The 22632-nt window shown below is 39.8% G+C and overlaps 1 protein-coding gene across 1 annotated transcript in view; it reads right to left on the bottom strand.

Annotated features, from left to right (window-relative positions):
- Positions 1–22632, bottom strand: part of LOC128652765 (transient receptor potential cation channel subfamily M member 2) — a 1288705-nt gene that overhangs the window by 779487 nt on the left and 486586 nt on the right. Inside the window, exon 5 of the mRNA XM_053705696.1 lies at positions 5307–5368. Coding sequence (XP_053561671.1) covers positions 5307–5368 — 62 coding nt within the window. The remainder of the gene's footprint in view (positions 1–5306; positions 5369–22632) is intronic.

Genomic DNA, 22632 nt, shown 5'->3' with positions numbered 1-22632 from the left:
AATGTTATCAGCTCTTTATTAATTTATACACATTACAGACAGACAGACAGACAATGTTATCAGCTCTTTAGTAATTTATACACATTACAGACAGACAATGTTATCAGCTCTTTAGTAATTTATACACATTACAGACAGACAGACAATGTTATCAGCTCTTTAGTAATTTATACACATTACAGACAGACAGACAATGTTATCAGCTCTTTAGTAATTTATACACATTGCAGACAGACAGACAATGTTATCAGCTCTTTAGTAATTTATACACATTACAGACAGACAGACAATGTTATCAGCTCTTTAGTAATTTATACACATTGCAGACAGACAGACAATGTTATCAGCTCTTTAGTAATTTATACACATTACAGACAGACAATGTTATTAGCTCTTTAGTAATTTATACACATTACAGACAGACAGACAATGTTATCAGCTCTTTAGTAATTTATACACATTACAGACAGACAGACAATGTTATCAGCTCTTTAGTAATTTATACACATTACAGACAGACAGACAATGTTATCAGCTCTTTAGTAATTTATACACATTACAGACAGACAGACAATGTTATCAGCTCTTTAGTAATTTATACACATTACAGACAGACAGACAATGTTATCAGCTCTTTAGTAATTTATACACATTACAGACAGACAGACAATGTTATCAGCTCTTTAGTAATTTATACACATTACAGACAGACAGACAATGTTATCAGCTCTTTAGTAATTTATACACATTACAGACAGACAGACAATGTTATCAGCTCTTTAGTAATTTATACACATTACAGACAGACAGACAATGTTATCAGCTCTTTAGTAATTTATACACATTACAGACAGACAATGTTATCAGCTCTTTAGTAATTTATACACATTACAGACAGACAGACAATGTTATTAGCTCTTTAGTAATTTATACACATTACAGACAGACAGACAATGTTATTAGCTCTTTAGTAATTTATACACATTACAGACAGACAGACAATGTTATCAGCTCTTTAGTAATTTATACACATTACAGACAGACAGACAATGTTATTAGCTCTTTAGTAATTTATACACATTACAGACAGACAGACAGACAATGTTATCAGCTCTTTAGTAATTTATACACATTACAGACAGACAATGTTATCAGCTCTTTAGTAATTTATACACATTACAGACAGACAGACAATGTTATTAGCTCTTTAGTAATTTATACACATTACAGACAGACAGACAATGTTATTAGCTCTTTAGTAATTTATACACATTACAGACAGACAGACAATGTTATCAGCTCTTTAGTAATTTATACACATTACAGACAGACAGACAATGTTATTAGCTCTTTAGTAATTTATACACATTACAGACAGACAGACAGACAATGTTATTAGCTCTTTAGTAATTTATACACATTACAGACAGACAGACAATGTTATTAGCTCTTTAGTAATTTATACACATTACAGACAGACAGACAGACAATGTTATCAGCTCTTTAGTAATTTATACACATTACAGACAGACAGACAATGTTATCAGCTCTTTAGTAATTTATACACATTACAGACAGACAGACAATGTTATCAGCTCTTTAGTAATTTATACACATTACAGACAGACAGACAATGTTATTAGCTCTTTAGTAATTTATACACATTACAGACAGACAGACAATGTTATTAGCTCTTTAGTAATTTATACACATTACAGACAGACAGACAATGTTATCAGCTCTTTAGTAATTTATACACATTACAGACAGACAGACAATGTTATTAGCTCTTTAGTAATTTATACACATTACAGACAGACAGACAATGTTATGAGCTCTTTAGTAATTTATACACATTACAGACAGACAGACAATGTTATTAGCTCTTTAGTAATTTATACACATTACAGACAGACAGACAATGTTATCAGCTCTTTAGTAATTTATACACATTACAGACAGACAGACAATGTTATTAGCTCTTTAGTAATTTATACACATTACAGACAGACAGACAATGTTATCAGCTCTTTATTAATTTATACACATTACAGACAGACAGACAATGTTATCAGCTCTTTAGTAATTTATACACATTACAGACAGACAGACAATGTTATCAGCTCTTTAGTAATTTATACACATTACAGACAGACAGACAATGTTATCAGCTCTTTATTAATTTATACACATTACAGACAGACAGACAGACAATGTTATCAGCTCTTTAGTAATTTATACACATTACAGACAGACAGACAGACAATGTTATCAGCTCTTTAGTAATTTATACACATTACAGACAGACAATGTTATCAGCTCTTTAGTAATTTATACACATTACAGACAGACAGACAATGTTATCAGCTCTTTATTAATTTATACACATTACAGACAGACAGACAATGTTATCAGCTCTTTAGTAATTTATACACATTACAGACAGACAGACAATGTTATCAGCTCTTTAGTAATTTATACACATTACAGACAGACAATGTTATCAGCTCTTTAGTAATTTATACACATTACAGACAGACAATGTTATCAGCTCTTTAGTAATTTATACACATTATAGACAGACGGACAATCCCTTTCCATACTATCCCCCCTTTGATCTCAAACTTTTTAGTTGTGGGCTGTCTACCCTTTGGCTTAGGTTAAGCAATACTTGTTCTCACCACTATGGTACTGTTTGGTTTGGTTTAACTTTTTTTTTTATCTCAGCTATCTCTGAACCACTTGTGCTCCTCTGTACCTCAGTACTATCTGTATATTTATGTCACCCAGAATTATGTCCCTCTCTACTGTCCAATGCCAAGAACTGTGCACAAATATTCTAATGGATCTTTTTAACTTAAGCATCAAAACAATAAAGCAATAAGAGAAAAACAGAGGCACAGGGCAGAGAGTGATGCAGTGAGAGAAAAAGAGAGACAGGGGAGGGAACAAGACCGTCACTGTGACAGTGTGACATCATACAGGAGAGATAGAGCCACAGAGAGGCACAGGGCAGAGAGTGACCCAAAGAGAGTAAAAGAAGGACAGGGGAGAGAACAAGACCGTCACTGTGACAGTGTGACATCATACAGGAGAGATAGGGCCACAGAGAGGCACAGGGCAGAGAGTGACCCAGAGAGAGTAAAAGAGAGACAGGGGAGGGAACAAGACCGTCACTGTGACAGTGTGACATCATACAGGAGAGATAGGGCCACAGAGAGGCACAGGGCAGAGAGTGACCCAGAGAGAGTAAAAGAGAGACAGGGGAGAGAACAAGACCGTCACTGTGACAGTGTGACATCATACAGGAGAGATAGGGCCACAGAGAGGCACAGGGCAGAGAGTGACCCAGAGAGAGTAAAAGAGAGACAGGGGAGGGAACAAGACCGTCACTGTGACAGTGTGACATCATACAGGAGAGATAGGGCCACAGAGAGGCACAGGGCAGAGAGTGACCCAGTAAGAGTAAAAGAGGGACAGAAGATGGAACAAGACCGTCACTGTGACAGTGTGACATCATACAGGAGAGATAGTGCCATAGAGAGGCACAGGGCAGAGAGTGACCCAGAGAGAGTAAAAGAGAGACAGGGGAGGGAACAAGACCGTCACTGTGACAGTGTGACATCATACAGGAGAGAAAGGGCCAGAGAGAGGCACAGGGCAGAGAGTGACCCAGAGAGAGTAAAAGAGGGACAGGGGAGAGAACAAGACCGTCACTGTGACAGTGTGACATCATACAGGAGAGATAGAGCCACAGAGAGGCACAGGGCAGAGAGTGACCCAGAGAGAGTAAAAGAGGGACAGGACAAGGAACAAGACCGTCACTGTGACATCATACAGGAGAGAAAGGGCCACAGAGAGGCACAGGGCAGAGAGTGACCCAGAGAGAGTAAAAGAGAGACAGGACAGGGAACAAGACCGTCACTGTGACAGTGTGACATCATACAGGAGAGATAGGGCCACAGAGAGGCACAGGGTAGAGAGTGACCCAGAGAGAGTAAAAGAGGGACAGGACAGGGGAGAGAACAAGACCGTCACTGTGACAGTGTGACATCATACAGGAGAGATAGGGCCACACAGAGGCACAGGGCAGAGAGTGACCCAGAGAGAGTAAAAGAGGGACAGGGGAGAGAACAAGACCGTCACTGTGACAGTGTGACATCATACAGGAGAGATAAGACCACAGAGAGGCACAGAGCAGAGAGTGACAGTAAAAGAGGGACAGGGGAGAGAACAAGACCGTCACTGTGACATCATACAGGAGAGATAGGGCCACAGAGAGGCACAGGGCAGAGAGTGACCCAGTGACAGTAAAAGAGGCACAGGAGAGAGAACAAGACCGTCACTGTGACAGTGTGACATCATACAGGAGAGATAGGGCCACAGAGAGGCACAGAGCAGAGAGTGACCCAGTGACAGTAAAAGAGGGACAGGGGAGAGAACAAGACCGTCACTGTGACAGTGTGACATCATACAGGAGAGATAGTGCCACAGAGAGGCACAGGGCAGAGAGTGACCCAGTGACAGTAAAAGATGGACAGGGGAGAGAACAAGACTGTCACTGTGACGGTGTGACATCATACAGGAGAGATAGGGCCACAGAGAGGCACAGAGCAGAGAGTGACCCAGTGACAGTAAAAGATGGACAGGAAAGAGAACAAGACCGTCACTGTGACATCATACAGGAGAGATAGGGCCACAGAGAGGCACAGGGCAGAGAGTGAGCCAGTGAGAGTAAAAGAGGGACAGGAGAGGGAACAAGACCGTCACTTTGACATCATACAGGAGAGATAGGGCCACACAGAGGCACAGGGCAGAGAGTGACCCAGAGAGAGTAAAAGATGGACAGTGGAGAGAACAAGACCGTCACTGTGACAGTGTGACATCATACAGGAGAGAACAAGAAGACCGTCACTGTGACAGTGTGACATCATACAGGAGAGAACAAGACCGTCACTGTGACAGTGTGACATCATACAGTAGAGAACAAGACCATCACTGTGACAGTGTGACATCATACAGGAGAGAACAAGACCGTCACTGTGACAGTGTGACATCATACAGGAGAGAACAAGACCATCACTGTGACAGTGTGACATCATACAGGAGAGAACAAGACCGTCACTGTGACAGTGTGACATCATACAGGAGAGAACAAGACCATCACTGTGACAGTGTGACATCATACAGGAGAGATAGGGCCACAGAGAGGAACAGGATGAGGTACTGTGTGAGAAACAAAGAGTTGTAGTAGCACAAGCTAAAGACAGTCATTGTTTGCTCAATAAAAGCTGAAGTCTCCTCACATCAAGAGTTCCAGGTCCTCCCTCCAGCACCACACAGACTATCGGGATCTTAATGGCAGAGCCTGAAATAAAAGCAGATAACTCCATGTTACTGAATGAATAAGAGGGCAATGGATATACTGGCTAAATAATACCCCCTTTGATTGACTGGTCATGCAAAACCCTTTCCATTCCACATATACCTCAGCTTTCTCACTTGTTATAAAGGTTATTATCCTAGCAAAGGTCACTCTCCTAAAATGGCCAGGATTCCACAAACTGTCTGTCCAGGGCTTGCAGAGCTATTCCTGCTGCAAGATAACCCATAATCTCAGTGTATTTGGCCCTCGGAAACACCCCCTATAGATTACATGGCGATAATAAGACCTTGATGACCAGTCAGTAAACTCATCATCAGATATTTCTCTAAGGGTTCTTTTGAATTCGCCAAAAAATAAACTTATTCCCAAAAACCCATTACATAGAAAAAAATGTAATGTTTTCTTGCAAGCAAATTGTCCCAAATGCTAATATATAAGATCTTTTTTTTTGTTTTTTTTGTTTAATTAAAAACAGAATTTATGCTTACCTGATAAATTACTTTCTCCAACGGTGTGTCCGGTCCACGGCGTCATCCTTACTTGTGGGATATCTCTTCCCCAACAGGAAATGGCAAAGAGTCCCAGCAAAGCTGGCCATATAGTCCCTCCTAGGCTCCGCCCACCCCAGTCATTCGACCGACGGACAGGAGGAAAAATATAGGAGAAACCATATGGTACCGTGGTGACTGTAGTTAGAGAAAATAATTCATCAGACCTGATTAAAAAACCAGGGCGGGCCGTGGACCGGACACACCGTTGGAGAAAGTAATTTATCAGGTAAGCATAAATTCTGTTTTCTCCAACATTGGTGTGTCCGGTCCACGGCGTCATCCTTACTTGTGGGAACCAATACCAAAGCTTTAGGACACGGATGAAGGGAGGGAACAAATCAGGTTACCTAAACGGAAGGCACCACGGCTTGCAAAACCTTTCTCCCAAAAATAGCCTCCGAAGAAGCAAAAGTATCAAATTTGTAAAATTTGGCAAAAGTGTGCAGTGAAGACCAAGTCGCTGCCTTACATATCTGGTCAACAGAAGCCTCGTTCTTGAATGCCCATGTGGAAGCCACAGCCCTAGTGGAGTGAGCTGTGATTCTTTCAGGAGGCTGCCGTCCGGCAGTCTCATAAGCCAATCGGATGATGCTTTTAAGCCAAAAGGAAAGAGAGGTAGAAGTCGCTTTTTGACCTCTCCTTTTACCAGAATAAACAACAAACAAAGAAGATGTTTGTCTGAAATCTTTTGTAGCCTCTAAATAGAATTTTAGAGCACGGACTACGTCCAAATTGTGAAACAAACGTTCCTTCTTTGAAACTGGATTCGGACACAAAGAAGGTACAACTATCTCCTGGTTAATATTTTTGTAAGAAACAACCTTTGGAAGAAAACCAGGCTTAGTACGCAAAACCACCTTATCTGCATGGAACACCAGATAGGGCGGAGAACACTGCAGAGCAGATAACTCAGAAACTCTTCTAGCAGAAGAAATAGCAACCAAAAACAAAACTTTCCAAGATAGTAACTTAATATCTATGGAATGTAAAGGTTCAAACGGAACCCCTTGAAGAACTGAAAGAACTAGATTTAGACTCCAGGGAGGAGTCAAAGGTCTGTAAACAGGCTTGATCCTAACCAGAGCCTGAACAAATGCTTGAACATCTGGCACAGCTGCCAGTCTTTTGTGTAGTGAGACAGATAAAGCAGAGATCTGTCCCTTTAGAGAACTTGCAGATAATCCTTTCTCCAAACCTTCTTGTAGAAAGGAGAGAATCCTAGGAATTTTTATCTTATTCCATGGGAATCCTTTGGATTCACACCAACAGATATATCTTTTCCATCTTATGGTAAATCTTTCTAGTTACCGGTTTTCTGGCTTGAACCAGAGTATCTATCACGGAATCTGAAAACCCACGCTTCGATAGAATCAAGCGTTCAATCTCCAAGCCGTCAGCTGGAGGGAAACCAGATTTGAATGTTCGAATGGACCCTGAACAAGAAGGTCCTGTCTCAAAGGTAGCTTCCATGGTGGAACCGATGACATATTCACCAGGTCTGCATACCAAGTCCTGCGTGGCCACGCAGGAGCTATCAAGATCACAGAGGCCCTCTCCTGATTGATCCTGGCTACCAGCCTGGGAATGAGAGGAAATGGTGGAAATACATAAGCTAGGTTGAAGGTCCAAGGGGCTACTAGTGCATCTACTAGAGTCGCCTTGGGATCCCTGGATCTGGACCCGTAGCAAGGAACCTTGAAGTTCTGACGAGACGCCATCAGATCCATGTCTGGAATGCCCCATAATTGAGTTATTTGGGCAAAGATCTCCGGGTGGAGTTCCCACTCCCCCGGATGGAATGTCTGACGACTCAGATAATCCGCCTCCCAGTTTTCCACACCTGGGATGTGGATCGCAGACAGGTGGCAGGAGTGATCCTCTGCCCATTGAATTATTTTGGTCACTTCTTTCATCGCCAGGGAACTCCTTGTTCCCCCCTGATGATTGATATACGCAACGGTCGTCATGTTGTCTGATTGGAATCTTATGAATCTGGCCTTTGCTAGTTGAGGCCAAGTCCTGAGAGCATTGAATATCGCTCTCAGTTCCAGAATGTTTATCGGGAGAAGAGACTCTTCCCGAGACCATAGACCCTGAGCTTTCAGGGATTCCCAGACCGCGCCCCAGCCCACTAGACTGGCATCGGTCGTGACAATGACCCACTCTGCTCTGCGGAAGCTCATTCCCTGGGATAGATTGTCCAGGGTCAGCCACCAACGGAGTGAATCTCTGGTCTTCTGATCTACTTGAATCATTGGAGACAAGTCTGTATAGTCCCCATTCCACTGTTTGAGCATGCACAGTTGTAATGGTCTTAGATGAATTCGTGCAAAAGGAACTATGTCCATTGCTGCAACCATCAACCCTACTACTTCCATGCACTGCGCTATGGAAGGACGAGGAACAGAATGAAGAACTTGACAAGTGCTTAGAAGTTTTGACTTTCTGACCTCTGTCAGAAAAATCCTCATTTCTAAGGAATCTATTATTGTTCCCAAGAAGGGAACTCTTGTCGACGGAGACAGAGAACTTTTTTCTATGTTCACCTTCCATCCGTGTGATCTGAGAAAGGCCAGAACGATGTCTGTATGAGCCTTTGCTTTTGACAGGGACGACACTTGTATTAGAATGTCGTCCATGTAAGGTACTACTGCAATGCCCCTCGGTCTTAGAACCGCTAGAAGGGACCCTAGTACCTTTGTGAAAATCTTTGGAGCAGTGGCTAACCCGAATGGGAGGGCCACAAACTGGTAATGCTTGTCCAGAAAGGCGAACCTTAGGAACTGATGATGTTCTTTGTGGATAGGAATATGTAGGTACGCATCCTTTAGATCCACGGTAGTCATAAATTGAGTTTCCTGGATAGTGGGTAGAATCGTTCGAATGGTTTCCATCTTGAACGATGGTACCCTGAGAAATTTGTTTAGGATCTTCAAATCCAAAATTGGTCTGAAAGTTCTCTCTTTTTTGGGAACTACGAACAGATTGGAATAAAATCCCATTCCTTGTTCCTTTATTGGAACTAGACATGTGCACCGCTAAAAAATTCGGTTCGTTTTCGGTTCGGATCGATTCGGACTTTTCGAATTTCGTTTCGGATCGAATCGGATTCGGCAAAATTTGAATAAATTCGTTTCGGATTTATTCGGATCCGAATAAATTCGTTTCGGATTTATTCGGATTCGGCTGAATTCGGTTCTATTCCGTTCCGAAATTCAGTATGTTTTTAGTACACTAACACCCATTTAGTACACTAAGTCACTAACACCCATAAACTACCTATGAACCACTAAACCGAGGCCCCCCCACATCGCAAACCCTATAATAACATTATTTAACCCCTAATCTGCCGATCGGATATCGCCGCAACCTACATTATAGCTATTAACCCCTAATCTGCTGTCCCTAACACCGCCGACCCCTACATTATAGTTATTAACCCCTAATCTGCCCCCCCCAATGTCGCCGCAATCTAACTACAAGTATTAACCCCTAATCTGCAGACCCGATATCGCCGCCGCCTACATTATAGCTATTAACCCCTAATCTGCTGTCCCTAACACCGCCGACCCCTACATTATAGTTATTAACCCCTAATCTGCCCCCCCCCCCCAACGTCGCCGCAATCTAACTACAAGTATTAACCCCTAATCTGCCGACCCGATATCGCCGCCGCCTACATTATAGCTATTAACCCCTAATCTGCTGTCCCTAACACCGCCGACCCCTACATTATAGTTATTAACCCCTAATCTGCCTCCCCCAACGTCGCCGCAATCTAACTACAAGTATTAACCCCTAATCTGCCGACCCGATATCGCCGCCGCCTACATTATAACTATTAACCCCTAATCTGCTGTCCCTAACACCGCCGACCCCTACATTATAGTTATTAACCCCTAATCTGCCCCCCCCCAACGTCGCCGCAATCTAACTACAAGTATTAACCACTAATCTGCCGACCCGATATCGCCGCCGCCTACATTATAGCTATTAACCCCTAACCTGCTGTCCCTAACACCGCCGACCCCTACATTATAGTTATTAACCCCTAATCTGCCTCCCCCCAACGTCGCCACAATCTAACTACAAGTATTAACCCCTAATCTGCCGACCGCAAATCGCCGCCACTATAATAAATGTATTAACCCCTAAACCGCCGCACTCCCGCCTCGCAAACACTATAATACATTTTATTAACCCCTAATCTGCCCTCCCTAACATCGCCGCCACCTACCTACAATTATTAACCCCTAATCTCCCGCCCCCAACGTCGCCGCTACTATAATAAGGTTATTAACCCCTAAACCTAAGTCTAACCCTAACACTAACACCCCCTAACTTAAATATAATTTAAATAAAACGAAATAAGTTTACTATAGTTAAATAAATTAATCCTATTTAAAACTAAAGACTTACCTGTAAAATAAACCCTAAGATAGCTGCAATATAACTAATAGTTACATTGTAGCTATTTTAGGATTTATTTTTATTTTACAGGCAACTTTGTATTTATTTTAACTAGGTACAATAGTTATTAAATAGTTAATAACTATTTAATAACTACCTAGCTAAAATAAATACAAATTTACCTGTAAAATAAATCCTAACCTAAGTTACAATTACACCTAACACTACACTATCATTTAATTAATTAAATAAATGAATCATATTTAAAACTAAATACTTACCTGTAAAATAAACCCTAATATAGCTGCAATATAACTAATAGTTACATTGTAGCTATTTTAGCATTTATATTTATTTTACAGGCAACTTTGTATTTATTTTAACTAGGTACAAAAGCTATTAAATAGTTATTGACTAATTAATAGCTACCTAGTTAAAATAATTACAAAATTACCTGTAAAATAAATCCTAACCTAAGTTACAATTAAACCTAACACTACACTGTCATTAAATAAATTAACTACAAGTACCTACAATTATCTACAATTAAATAAACTAAAGTACAAACCCCCCCCACTAAATTACAAAAAAAAACAAACACTAAATTACAAAAAATAAAAAAATATTACAAGAATTTTAAACTAATTACACCTAATCTAAGCCCCCTAATAAAATAACAAAGCCCCCCAAAATAAAAAAAATGCCCTACCCTATACTAAATTACAAAAGTTAACAGCTCTATTACCTTACCAGCCCTGAACAGGGCCCTTTGCGGGGCATGCCCCAAAGAAAACAGCTCTTTTGCCTGTAAAAAAAAAACACAATCCCCCCCCCACATTACAACCCACCACCCACATACCCCTACTCTAACCCAAACCCACCTTAAATAAACCTAACACTACCCCCCTGAAGATCTCCCTACCTTGAGTCGTGTTCACCCAGCCGGGCCGAAGTCTTCATCCGATGGGGCAGAAGAGGACATCCAGACCGGCAGAAGTCTTCATCCAAGCGGGGCAAGAAGAGGTCTTCCATCCATCATACAAGTACCAAAATACAAACAAACACTAAATTACAAAAAATAATAAAATATTACAATAATTTTAAACTAATTACACCTAATCTAAGCCCCCTACTAGCTATTAATATAGCTTCAATATAACTAATAGTTACATTGTAGCTATTTTAGGATTTATATTTATTTTACAGGCAACTTTGTATTTATTTTAACTAGGTACAATAGCTATTAAATAGTTAATAACTATTTAATAACTACCTAGCTAAAATAAATACAAATTTACCTGTAAAATAAATCATAACCTAAGTTACAATTACACCTAACACTACACTATCATTAAATTAACTAAATAAATGAATCCTATATAAAACTAAACATACCTGTAAAATAAACCCTAATATAGCTGCAATATAACTAATAGTTACATTGTAGCTATTTTAGCATTTATATTTATTGTACAGGCAACTTTGTATTTATTTTAACTAGGTACAATAGCTATTAAATAGATATTTACTGTTTAATAGCTACCTAGTTAAAATAATTACAAAATTACCTGTAAAATAAATCCTAACCTAAGTTACTATTAAACCTAACACTACACTATCATTAAATAAATTAACTACAAGTACCTACAATTAAATACAATGAAATAAACTAAACTAAAGTACAAAAAAAACAAACACTAAATTACAAAAAATAAAAAAATTACAAGAATTTTAAACTAATTACACCTAATCTAAGCCCCCTAATAAAATAACAAAGCCCCCCAAAATAAAAAAATGCCCTACCCTATACTAAATTACAAAAGTAATCAGCTCTATTACCTTACCAGCCCTTAAAAGGGCCTTTTGCGGGGGCATGCCCCAAAGAAAACAGCTCTTTTGCCTGTAAAAAAAAAACACAATACCCCCCCCACATTACAACCCACCACCCACATACCCCTACTCTAACCCAAACCCCCCTTAAATAAACCTAACACTACCCCCCTGAAGATCTCTCTCTACCGTGTCTTCACCCAGCGGGCCGAAGTCTTCATCCGATGGGGCAGAAGAGGACATCCAGACCGGCAGAAGTCTTCATCCAAGCGGGGCAAGAAGAGGTCTTCCATCCATCAGAAGTCTTGATCCAGGCGGCATCTTCTCTGTTCATCCATCCGGAGCGGAGCGGCAGCATCCTGAAGACATCCCACGCAGAGCATCCTCTTCTTTCTTGATCCGACGACTAGGTGACTGTACCTTTAAGTGACGTCATCCAAGATGGCGTCCCTTGAATTCCGATTGGCTGATAGGATTCTATCAGCCAATCGGAATTAAGGTAGGAAAAATCTGATTGGCTGATTCAATCAGCCAATCAGATTCAAGTTCAATCCGATTGGCTGATCCAATCAGCCAATCAGATTGAGCTTGCATTCTATTGGCTGATCGGAACAGCCAATAGAATGCGAGGTCAATCTGATTGGCTGATTCCATCAGCCAATCGGATTGAACTTGAATCTGATTGGCTGATTAAATCAGCCAATCAGATTTTTCCTACCTTAATTCCGATTGGCTGATAGAATCCTATCAGCCAATCGGAATTCAAGGGACGCCATCTTGGATGACGTCACTTAAAGGTACAGTCACCTAGTCGTCGGATCAAGAAAGAAGAGGATGCTCTGCGTGGGATGTCTTCAGGATGCTGCCGCTCTGCTCCGGATGGATGAACAGAGAAGATGCCGCCTGGATCAAGACTTCTGATGGATGGAAGACCTCTTCTTGCCCCGCTTGGATGAAGACTTCTGCCGGTCTGGATGTCCTCTTCTGCCCGATCGGATGAAGACTTCGGCCCGCTGGGTGAAGATACGGTAGAGAGATCTTCAGGGGGGTAGTGTTAGGTTTATTTAAGGGGGGTTTGGGTTAGAGTAGGGGTATGTGGGTGGTGGGTTGTAATGTGGGGGGGGGTATTGTGTTTTTTTTTACAGGCAAAAGAGCTGTTTTCTTTGGGGCATGCCCCCGCAAAAGGCCCTTTTAAGGGCTGGTAAGGTAATAGAGCTGATTACTTTTGTAATTTAGTATAGGGTAGGGCATTTTTTTATTTTGGGGGGCTTTGTTATTTTATTAGGGGGCTTAGATTAGGTGTAATTAGTTTAAAATTCTTGTAATTTTTTTTATTTTTTGTAATTTAGTGTTTGTTTTTTTTGTACTTTAGTTTAGTTTATTTCATTGTATTTAATTGTAGGTACTTGTAGTTAATTTATTTAATGATAGTGTAGTGTTAGGTTTAATAGTAACTTAGGTTAGGATTTATTTTACAGGTAATTTTGTAATTATTTTAACTAGGTAGCTATTAATTAGTCAATAACTATTTAATAGCTATTGTACCTAGTTAAAATAAATACAAAGTTGCCTGTAAAATAAATATAAATGCTAAAATAGCTACAATGTAACTATTAGTTATATTGTAGCTATATTAGGGTTTATTTTACAGGTAAGTATTTAGTTTTATATAGGATTAATTTATTTAGTTAATTTAATGACAGTGTAGTGTTAGGTGTAATTGTAACTTAGGTTATGATTTATTTTACAGGTAAATTTGTATTTATTTTAGCTAGGTAGTTATTAACTATTTAATAGCTATTGTACCTAGTTAAAATAAATACAAAGTTGCCTGTAAAATAAATATAAATCCTAAAATAGCTACAATGTAACTATTAGTTATATTGTAGCTATATTAATAGCTAGTAGGGGGCTTAGATTAGGTGTAATTAGTTTAAAATTATTGTAATATTTTATTATTTTTGCTAATTTAGTGTTTGTTTGTTTTTTTTGTACTTTTCTGATGGATGGAAGACCTCTTCTTGCCCCGCTTGGATGAAGACTTCTGCCGGTCTGGATGTCCTCTTCTGCCCCATCGGATGAAGACTTCGGCCCGGCTGGGTGAACACGACTCAAGGTAGGGAGATCTTCAGGGGGGTAGTGTTAGGTTTATTTAAGGGGGGTTTGGGTTAGAGTAGGGGTATGTGGGTGGTAGGTTGTAATGTGGGGGGGGGTATTGTGTTTTTTTTTACAGGCAAAAGAGCTGTTTTCTTTGGGGCATGCCCCAGCAAAAGGCCCTTTTAAGGGCTGATAAGGTAATAGAGCTGTTAACTTTTGTAATTTAGTATAGGTTAGGGCATTTTTTTTATTTTGGGGGGCTTTGTTATTTTATTAGGGGGCTTAGATTAGGTGTAATTAGTTTAAAATTCTTGTAATATTTTTTTATTTTTTGTAATTTAGTGGGGGGGGGGTTGTACTTTAGTTTAGTTTTTTTAATTGTATTTAATTGTAGGTACTTGTAGTTAATTTATTTAATGATAGTGTAGTGTTAGGTTTAATTGTAACTTAGGTTAGGATTTATTTTACAGGTAATTTTGTAATTATTTTAACTAGGTAGCTATTAAATAGTCAATATCTATTTAATAGCTATTGAACCTAGTTAAAATGAATACAAAGTTGCCTGTACAATAAATATAAATGCTAAAATAGCTACAATGTAACTATTAGTTATATTGCAGCTATATTAGGGTTTATTTTACAGGTAAGTCTTTAGTTTTATATAGGATTCATTTATTTAGTTAATTTAATGATAGTGTAGTGTTAGGTGTAATTGTAACTTAGGTTATGATTTATTTTACAGGTAAATTTGTATTTATTTTAGCTAGGTAGTTATTAAATAGTTATTAACTATTTAATAACTATTGTACCTAGTTAAAATAAATACAAAGTTGCCTGTAAAATACATATAAATCCTAAAATAGCTACAATGTAACTATTAGTTATATTGAAGCTATATTAATAGCTAGTAGGGGGCTTAGATTAGGTGTAATTAGTTTAAAATTATTGTAATATTTTATTATTCTTGCTAATTTAGTGTTTGTTTGTATTTTGGTACTTGTATGATGGATGGAAGACCTCTTCTTGCCCCGCTTGGATGAAGACTTCTGCCGGTCTGGATGTCCTCTTCTGCCCCATCGGATGAAGACTTCGGCCCGGCTGGGTGAACACGACTCAAGGTAGGGAGATCTCCAGGGGGGTAGTGTTAGGTTTATTTAAGGGGGGTTTGGGTTAGAGTAGGGGTATGTGGGTGGTGGGTTGTAATGTGGGGGGGGGATTGTGTTTTTTTTTTACAGGCAAAAGAGCTGTTTTCTTTGGGGCATGCCCCGCAAAGGGCCCTGTTCAGGGCTGGTAAGGTAATAGAGCTGTTAACTTTTGTAATTTAGTATAGGGTAGGGCATTTTTTTTTATTTTGGGGGGCTTTGTTATTTTATTAGGGGGCTTAGATTAGGTGTAATTAGTTTAAAATTCTTGTAATATTTTTTTATTTTTTGTAATTTAGTGGTTTTTTATTTTTTGTAATTTAGTGGGGGGGTTTTGTACTTTAGTTTATTTAATTGTAGATAATTGTAGGTACTTGTAGTTAATTTATTTAATGATAGTGTAGTGTTAGGTTTTATTGTAACTTAGGTTAGGATTTATTTTACAGGTAATTTTGTAATTATTTTAACTAGGTAGCTATTAATTAGTCAATAACTATTTAATAGCTATTGTACCTAGTTAAAATAAATACAAAGTTGCCTGTAAAATAAATATAAATGCTAAAATAGCTACAATGTAACTATTAGTTATATTGCAGCTATATTAGGGTTTATTTTACAGGTAAGTATTTAGTTTTAAATATGATTCATTTATTTAGTTAATTTAATGACAGTGTAGTGTTAGATGTAATTGTAACTTAGGTTAGGATTTATTTTACAGGTAAATTTGTATTTATTTTAGCTAGGTAGTTATTAAATAGTTATTAACTATTTAATAACTATTGTACCTAGTTAAAATAAATACAAAGTTGCCTGTAAAATAAAAATAAATCCTAAAATAGCTACAATGTAACTATTAGTTATATTGCAGCTATCTTAGGGTTTATTTTACAGGTAAGTCTTTAGTTTTAAATAGGATTCATTTATTTAACTATAGTAAACTTATTTCGTTTTATTTAAATTATATTTAAGTTAGGGGGTGTTAGTGTTAGGGTTAGATTTAGGTTTAGGGGTTAATAACCTTATTATAGTAGCGGCGACGATGGGGGCGGGAGATTAGGGGTTAATAATTGTAGGTAGGTGGCGGCGATGTTAGGGAGGGCAGATTAGGGGTTAATAAATGTATTATAGTGTTTGCGAGGCGGGAGTGCAGCGGTTTAGGGGTTAATACATTTATTATAGTGGCGGCGATTTGCGGTCGGCAGATTAGGGGTTAATACTTGTAGTTAGATTGTGGCGACGTTGGGGGGAGGCAGATTAGGGGTTAATAACTATAATGTAGGGGTCGGCGGTGTTAGGGACAGCAGATTAGGGGTTAATAGCTATAATGTAGGCGGCGGCGATATCGGGTCGGCAGATTAGGGGTTAATACTTGTAGTTAGATTGCGGCGACGTGGGGGGGGGCAGATTAGGGGTTAATAACTATAATGTAGGGGTCGGCGGTGTTAGGGACAGCAGATTAGGGGTTAATAGCTATAATGTAGGCGGCGGCGATATCGGGTCAGCAGATTAGGGGTTAATACTTGTAGTTAGATTGCGGCGACGTTGGGGGGGGCAGATTAGGGGTTAATAACTATAATGTAGGGGTCGGCGGTGTTAGGGACAGCAGATTAGGGGTTAATAGCTATAATGTAGGCGGCGGCGATATCGGGTCGGCAGATTAGGGGTTAATACTTGTAGTTAGATTGCGGCGACGTTGGGGGGGCAGATTAGGGGTTAATAACTATAATGTAGGGGTCAGCGGTGTTAGGGACAGCAGATTAGGGGTTAATAGTTATAATGTAGGCGGCGGCGATATTCGGTCGGCAGATTAGGGGTTAATAAAATAATGCAGGTGTCAGCGATAGCGGAGGCAGCAGATTAGGGATTAATAAGTGTCAGATTAGGGACACGGGGTACATGTTAGGGTGTTAGGTGCAGACTAAGGCCTAGATTTGGAGTTCGGCGGTAAAAGGGCTGCTAACGCTCCGCGGGTTTTTTTCTGGCCGCACCATAAATTTAACTCTGGTATCGAGAGTTCAAACAAATGCTGCGTTAGGCTCCAAAAAAGGAGCGTAGAGCATTTGTACCGCAAATGCAACTCTCGATACCAGAGTTGCTTACGGACGCGGCCGGCATCAAAAACGTGCTCGTGCACGATTCTCCCATAGGAAACAATGGGGCTGTTTGAGCTGAAAAAAAACCTAACACCTGCAAAAAAGCAGCGTTCAGCTCCTAACGCAGCCCCATTGTTTCCTATGGGGAAACACTTCCTACGTCTGCACCTAACACTCTAACATGTACCCCGAGTCTAAACACCCCTAACCTTACACTTATTAACCCCTAATGTGACGCCCCCGCTATCGCTGACCCCTGCATTATATTATTAACCCCTAATCTGCCGCTCCGTAAACCGCCGCCACCTACGTTATCCCTATGTACCCCTAATCTGCTGTCCCTAACACCGCCGACCCCTATATTATATTTATTAACCCCTAACCTGCCCCCCACAACGTCGCCGACACCTGCCTACACTTATTAACCCCTAATCTGCCGAGCGGACCTGAGCGCTACTATAATAAAGTTATTAACCCCTAATCCGCCTCACTAACCCTATCATAAATAGTATTAACCCCTAATCTGCCCTCCCTAACATCGCGACACCTAACTTCAATTATTAACCCCTAATCTTCCGATCGGAGCTCACCGCTATTCTAATAAATGGATTAACCCCTAAAGCTAAGTCTAACCCTAACACTAACACCCCCCTAAGTTAAATATAATTTTTATCTAACGAAATAAATTAACTCTTATTAAATAACTTATTCCTATTTAAAGCTAAATACTTACCTATAAAATAAATCCTAATATAGCTACAATATAATTTATAATTATATTATAGCTATTTTAGGATTAATATTTATTTTACAGGTAACTTTGTATTTATTTTAACCAGGTACAATAGCTATTAAATAGTTAAGAACTATTTAATAGTTACCTAGTTAAAATAATAACAAATTTACCTGTAAAATAAATCCTAACCTAAGTTATAATTAAACCTAACACTACCCTATCAATAAAATAATTAAATAAAATACCTACAATTACCTACAATTAACCTAACACTACACTATCAATAAATTAATTAAACACAATTCCTACAAATAAATACAATTAAATAAACTATCTAAAGTACAAAAAATAAAAAAGAACTAAGTTACAGAAAATAAAAAAATATTTACAAACATAAGAAAAATATTACAACAATTTTAAACTAATTACACCTACTCTAAGCCCCCTAATAAAATAACAAAGCCCCCCAAAATAAAAAATTCCCTACCCTATTCTAAATTAAAAAAGTTACAAGCTCTTTTACCTTACCAGCCCTGAACAGGGCCCTTTGCGGGGCATGCCCCAAGAATTTCAGCTCTTTTGCCTGTAAAAAAAAACATACAATACCCCGACGACTGAACGACTGTTCCTTTAAGGGACGTCATCCAAGATGGCATCCCTCGAATTCCGATTGGCTGATAGGATTCTATCAGCCAATCGGAATTAAGGTAGGAATTTTCTGATTGGCTGATGGAATCAGCCAATCAGAATCTAGTTCAATCCGATTGGCCGATCCAATCAGCCAATCAGATTGAGCTCGCATTCTATTGGCTGATCGGAACAGCCAATAGAATGCGAGCTCAATCTGATTGGCTGATTGGATCAGCCAATCGGATTGAACTTGATTCTGATTGGCTGATTCCATCAGCCAATCAGAAAATTCATACCTTAATTCCGATTGGCTGATAGAATCCTATCAGCCAATCGGAATTCGAGGGACGCCATCTTGGATGACGTCCCTTAAAGGAACAGTCATTCGTCGTTCAGTCGTCGGTCCGGATGGATGTTCCGCGCTGGATGTCTTCAGGATCCTGCCGCTTCGCTCCGGATGGAAGAAGATCGAAGATGCCGCTTGGAGAAGATGTTTGCCGGTCCGGATGTCCTCTTCTTGCCGGATAGGAGGAAGACTTTGGAGCCTCTTCTGGACCTCTTCAGCACCGGATTATGGATCGCCAACCCCCGCTTGGGTTGGATGAAGATCTTGGAGCCAGGACGGATCGGTGATACCTGGATGGTGAAGACAAGGTAGGAAGATCTTCAGGGGTTTAGTGTTAGGTTTATTTAAGGGGGGTTTGGGTTAGATTAGGGGTATGTGGGTGGTGGGTTGTAATGTTGGGGGGGGGGTATTGTATGTTTTTTTTTACAGGCAAAAGAGCTGAAATTCTTGGGGCATGCCCCGCAAAGGGCCCTGTTCAGGGCTGGTAAGGTAAAAGAGCTTGTAACTTTTTTAATTTAGAATAGGGTAGGGAATTTTTTATTTTGGGGGGCTTTGTTATTTTATTAGGGGGCTTAGAGTAGGTGTAATTAGTTTAAAATTGTTGTAATATTTTTCTTATGTTTGTAAATATTTTTTTATTTTCTGTAACTTAGTTCTTTTTTATTTTTTGTACTTTAGATAGTTTATTTAATTGTATTTATTTGTAGGAATTGTATTTAATTAATTTATTGATAGTGTAGTGTTAGGTTAATTGTAGGTAATTGTAGGTAGTTTATTTAATTATTTTATTGATAGGGTAGTGTTAGGTTTAATTGTAACTTAGGTTAGGACTTATTTTACAGGTAATTTTGTTATTATTTTAACTAGGTAACTATTAAATAGTTCTTAACTATTTAATAGCTATTGTACCTGGTTAAAATAATTACAAAGTTACCTGTAAAATAAATATTAATCCTAAAATAGCTATAATATAATTATAATTTATATTGTAGCTATATTAGGGTTTATTTTACAGGTAAGTATTTAGCTTTAAATAGGAATCATTTATTTAATAAGAGTTAATTTATTTCGTTAGATAAAAATTATATTTAACTTAGGGGGGTGTTAGTGTTAGGGTTAGACTTAGCTTTAGGGGTTAATACATTTATTAGAATAGCGGTGAGCTCCGGTCGGCAGATTAGGGGTTAATAATTGAAGTTAGGTGTCGGCGATGTTAGGGAGGGCAGATTAGGGGTTAATACTATTTATGATAGGGTTAGTGAGGCGGATTAGGGGTTAATAACTTTATTATAGTAGCGCTCAGGTCCGCTCGGCAGATTAGGGGTTAATAAGTGTAGGCAGGTGTCGGCGACGTTGAGGGGGGCAGATTAGGGGTTAATAAATATAATATAGGGGTCGGCGATGTTAGGGGTAGCAGATTAGGGGTACATAGGGATAACGTAGGTGGCGGCAATTTGCGGTCGGAAGATTAGGGGTTAATTATTTTAAGTAGCTTGCGGCGACGTTGTGGGGGGCAAATTAGGGGTTAAGAAATATAATATAGGGGTCGGCGGGGTTAGGGGCAGCAGATTAGGGGTACATAAGTATAACGTAGGTGGCGGTCGGCAGATTAGGGGTTAAAAATTTAAATAGAGTGGCGGCGATGTGGGGGGACCTCGGTTTAGGGGTACATAGGTAGTTTATGGGTGTTAGTGTACTTTAGGGTACAGTAGTTAAGAGCTTTGTAAACCGGCGTTAGCCAGAAAGCTCTTAACTCCTGCTATTTTCAGGCGGCTGGAATTTTGTCGTTAGAGCTCTAACGCTCACTTCAGAAACGACTCTAAATACCAGCGTTAGAAAGATCCCATTGAAAAGATAGGCTACGCAAATGGCGTAGGGGGATCTGCGGTATGGAAAAGTCGCGGCTGAAAAGTGAGCGTTAGACCCTTTAATCACTGACTCCAAATACCAGCGGGCGCCCAAAACCAGCGTTAGGAGCCTCTAACGCTGGTTTTGACGGCTACCGCCGAACTCCAAATCTAGGCCAAAGTGTTTCCCCATAGGAAACAATGGGGCTGCGGTGTTAGTTTTTTTTCAGCCGAAACTCCCATTGTTTCCTATGGGGAAATGCTGAATTTTAACGAGCTAATTCGGATTTATTCGGAGATACGGCAGCTATTTCGGATTCATTCGGTAGATTCGGAAGTATTTTAATTCGGAAATCCGAATCGATCCGAATCTCCGAATTTACCGAATTTACCGAATTTCCGAATTAATCCGAAACGAACCGCACATGTCTAATTGGAACTGGGTGTATCACTCCCATCTTTAACAGGTCTTCTACACAATGTAAGAACGCCTGTCTCTTTATTTGGTTTGAGGATAAGTGAGACATGTGGAACCTTCCCCTTGGGGGTAGTTCCCTGAATTCCAGGAGATAACCCTGAGAAACTATTTCTAGCGCCCAGGGATCCTGAACATCTCTTGCCCAAGCCTGAGCAAAGAGAGAGAGTCTGCCCCCCACTAGATCCGGTCCCGGATCGGGGGCTACTCCTTCATGCTGTTTTGTTAGCAGCGGCAGGCTTCTTGGCCTGCTTACCCTTGTTCCAGCCTTGCGTCGGTTTCCAGGCTGGTTTGGGTTGTGAGGCATTACCCTCTTGCTTAGAGGATGCAGAATTAGAGGCCGGTCCGTTCCTGAAATTGCGAAAGGAACGAAAATTAGACTTATTCTTGGCCTTGAAAGGCCTATCTTGTGGAAGGGCGTGGCCCTTTCCCCCAGTGATGTCTGAAATAATCTCTTTCAATTCTGGTCCAAATAGAGTTTTACCTTTGAAAGGGATGTTAAGCAATTTTGTCTTGGATGACACATCCGCTGACCAAGACTTTAGCCAAAGCGCTCTGCGCGCCACGATAGCAAACCCTGAATTTTTCGCCGCTAATCTAGCTAATTGCAAAGCGGCATCTAAAATAAAAGAGTTAGCCAACTTAAGTGCGTGAACTCTGTCCATAACCTCCTCATATGGAGTCTCTCTACTAAGCGAGTTTTCTAGTTCCTCGAACCAGAACCACGCTGCTGTAGTGACAGGAACAATGCACGAAATGGGTTGTAGAAGGTAACCTTGCTGTACAAAAATCTTTTTAAGCAAACCCTCCAATTTTTTATCCATAGGATCTTTGAAAGCACAACTATCCTCGATAGGAATAGTAGTGCGTTTGTTTATAGTAGAAACTGCCCCCTCGACCTTAGGGACTGTCTTCCATAAGTCCTTTCTGGGGTCGACAATAGGAAATAATTTCTTAAATATAGGGGGAGGAACAAAAGGTATACCGGGCTTTTCCCACTCCTTATTCACTATGTCCGCCACCCGCTTGGGTATAGGAAAAGCGTCGGGGTGCACCGGAACCTCTAGGAACTTGTCCATCTTGCATAAT

The sequence above is a fragment of the Bombina bombina genome, chromosome 3, assembly GCF_027579735.1.
Source record: "Bombina bombina isolate aBomBom1 chromosome 3, aBomBom1.pri, whole genome shotgun sequence".
NCBI lineage: Eukaryota > Metazoa > Chordata > Amphibia > Anura > Bombinatoridae > Bombina > Bombina bombina.
This window is presented reverse-complemented; position numbering and strand designations above follow the sequence as displayed.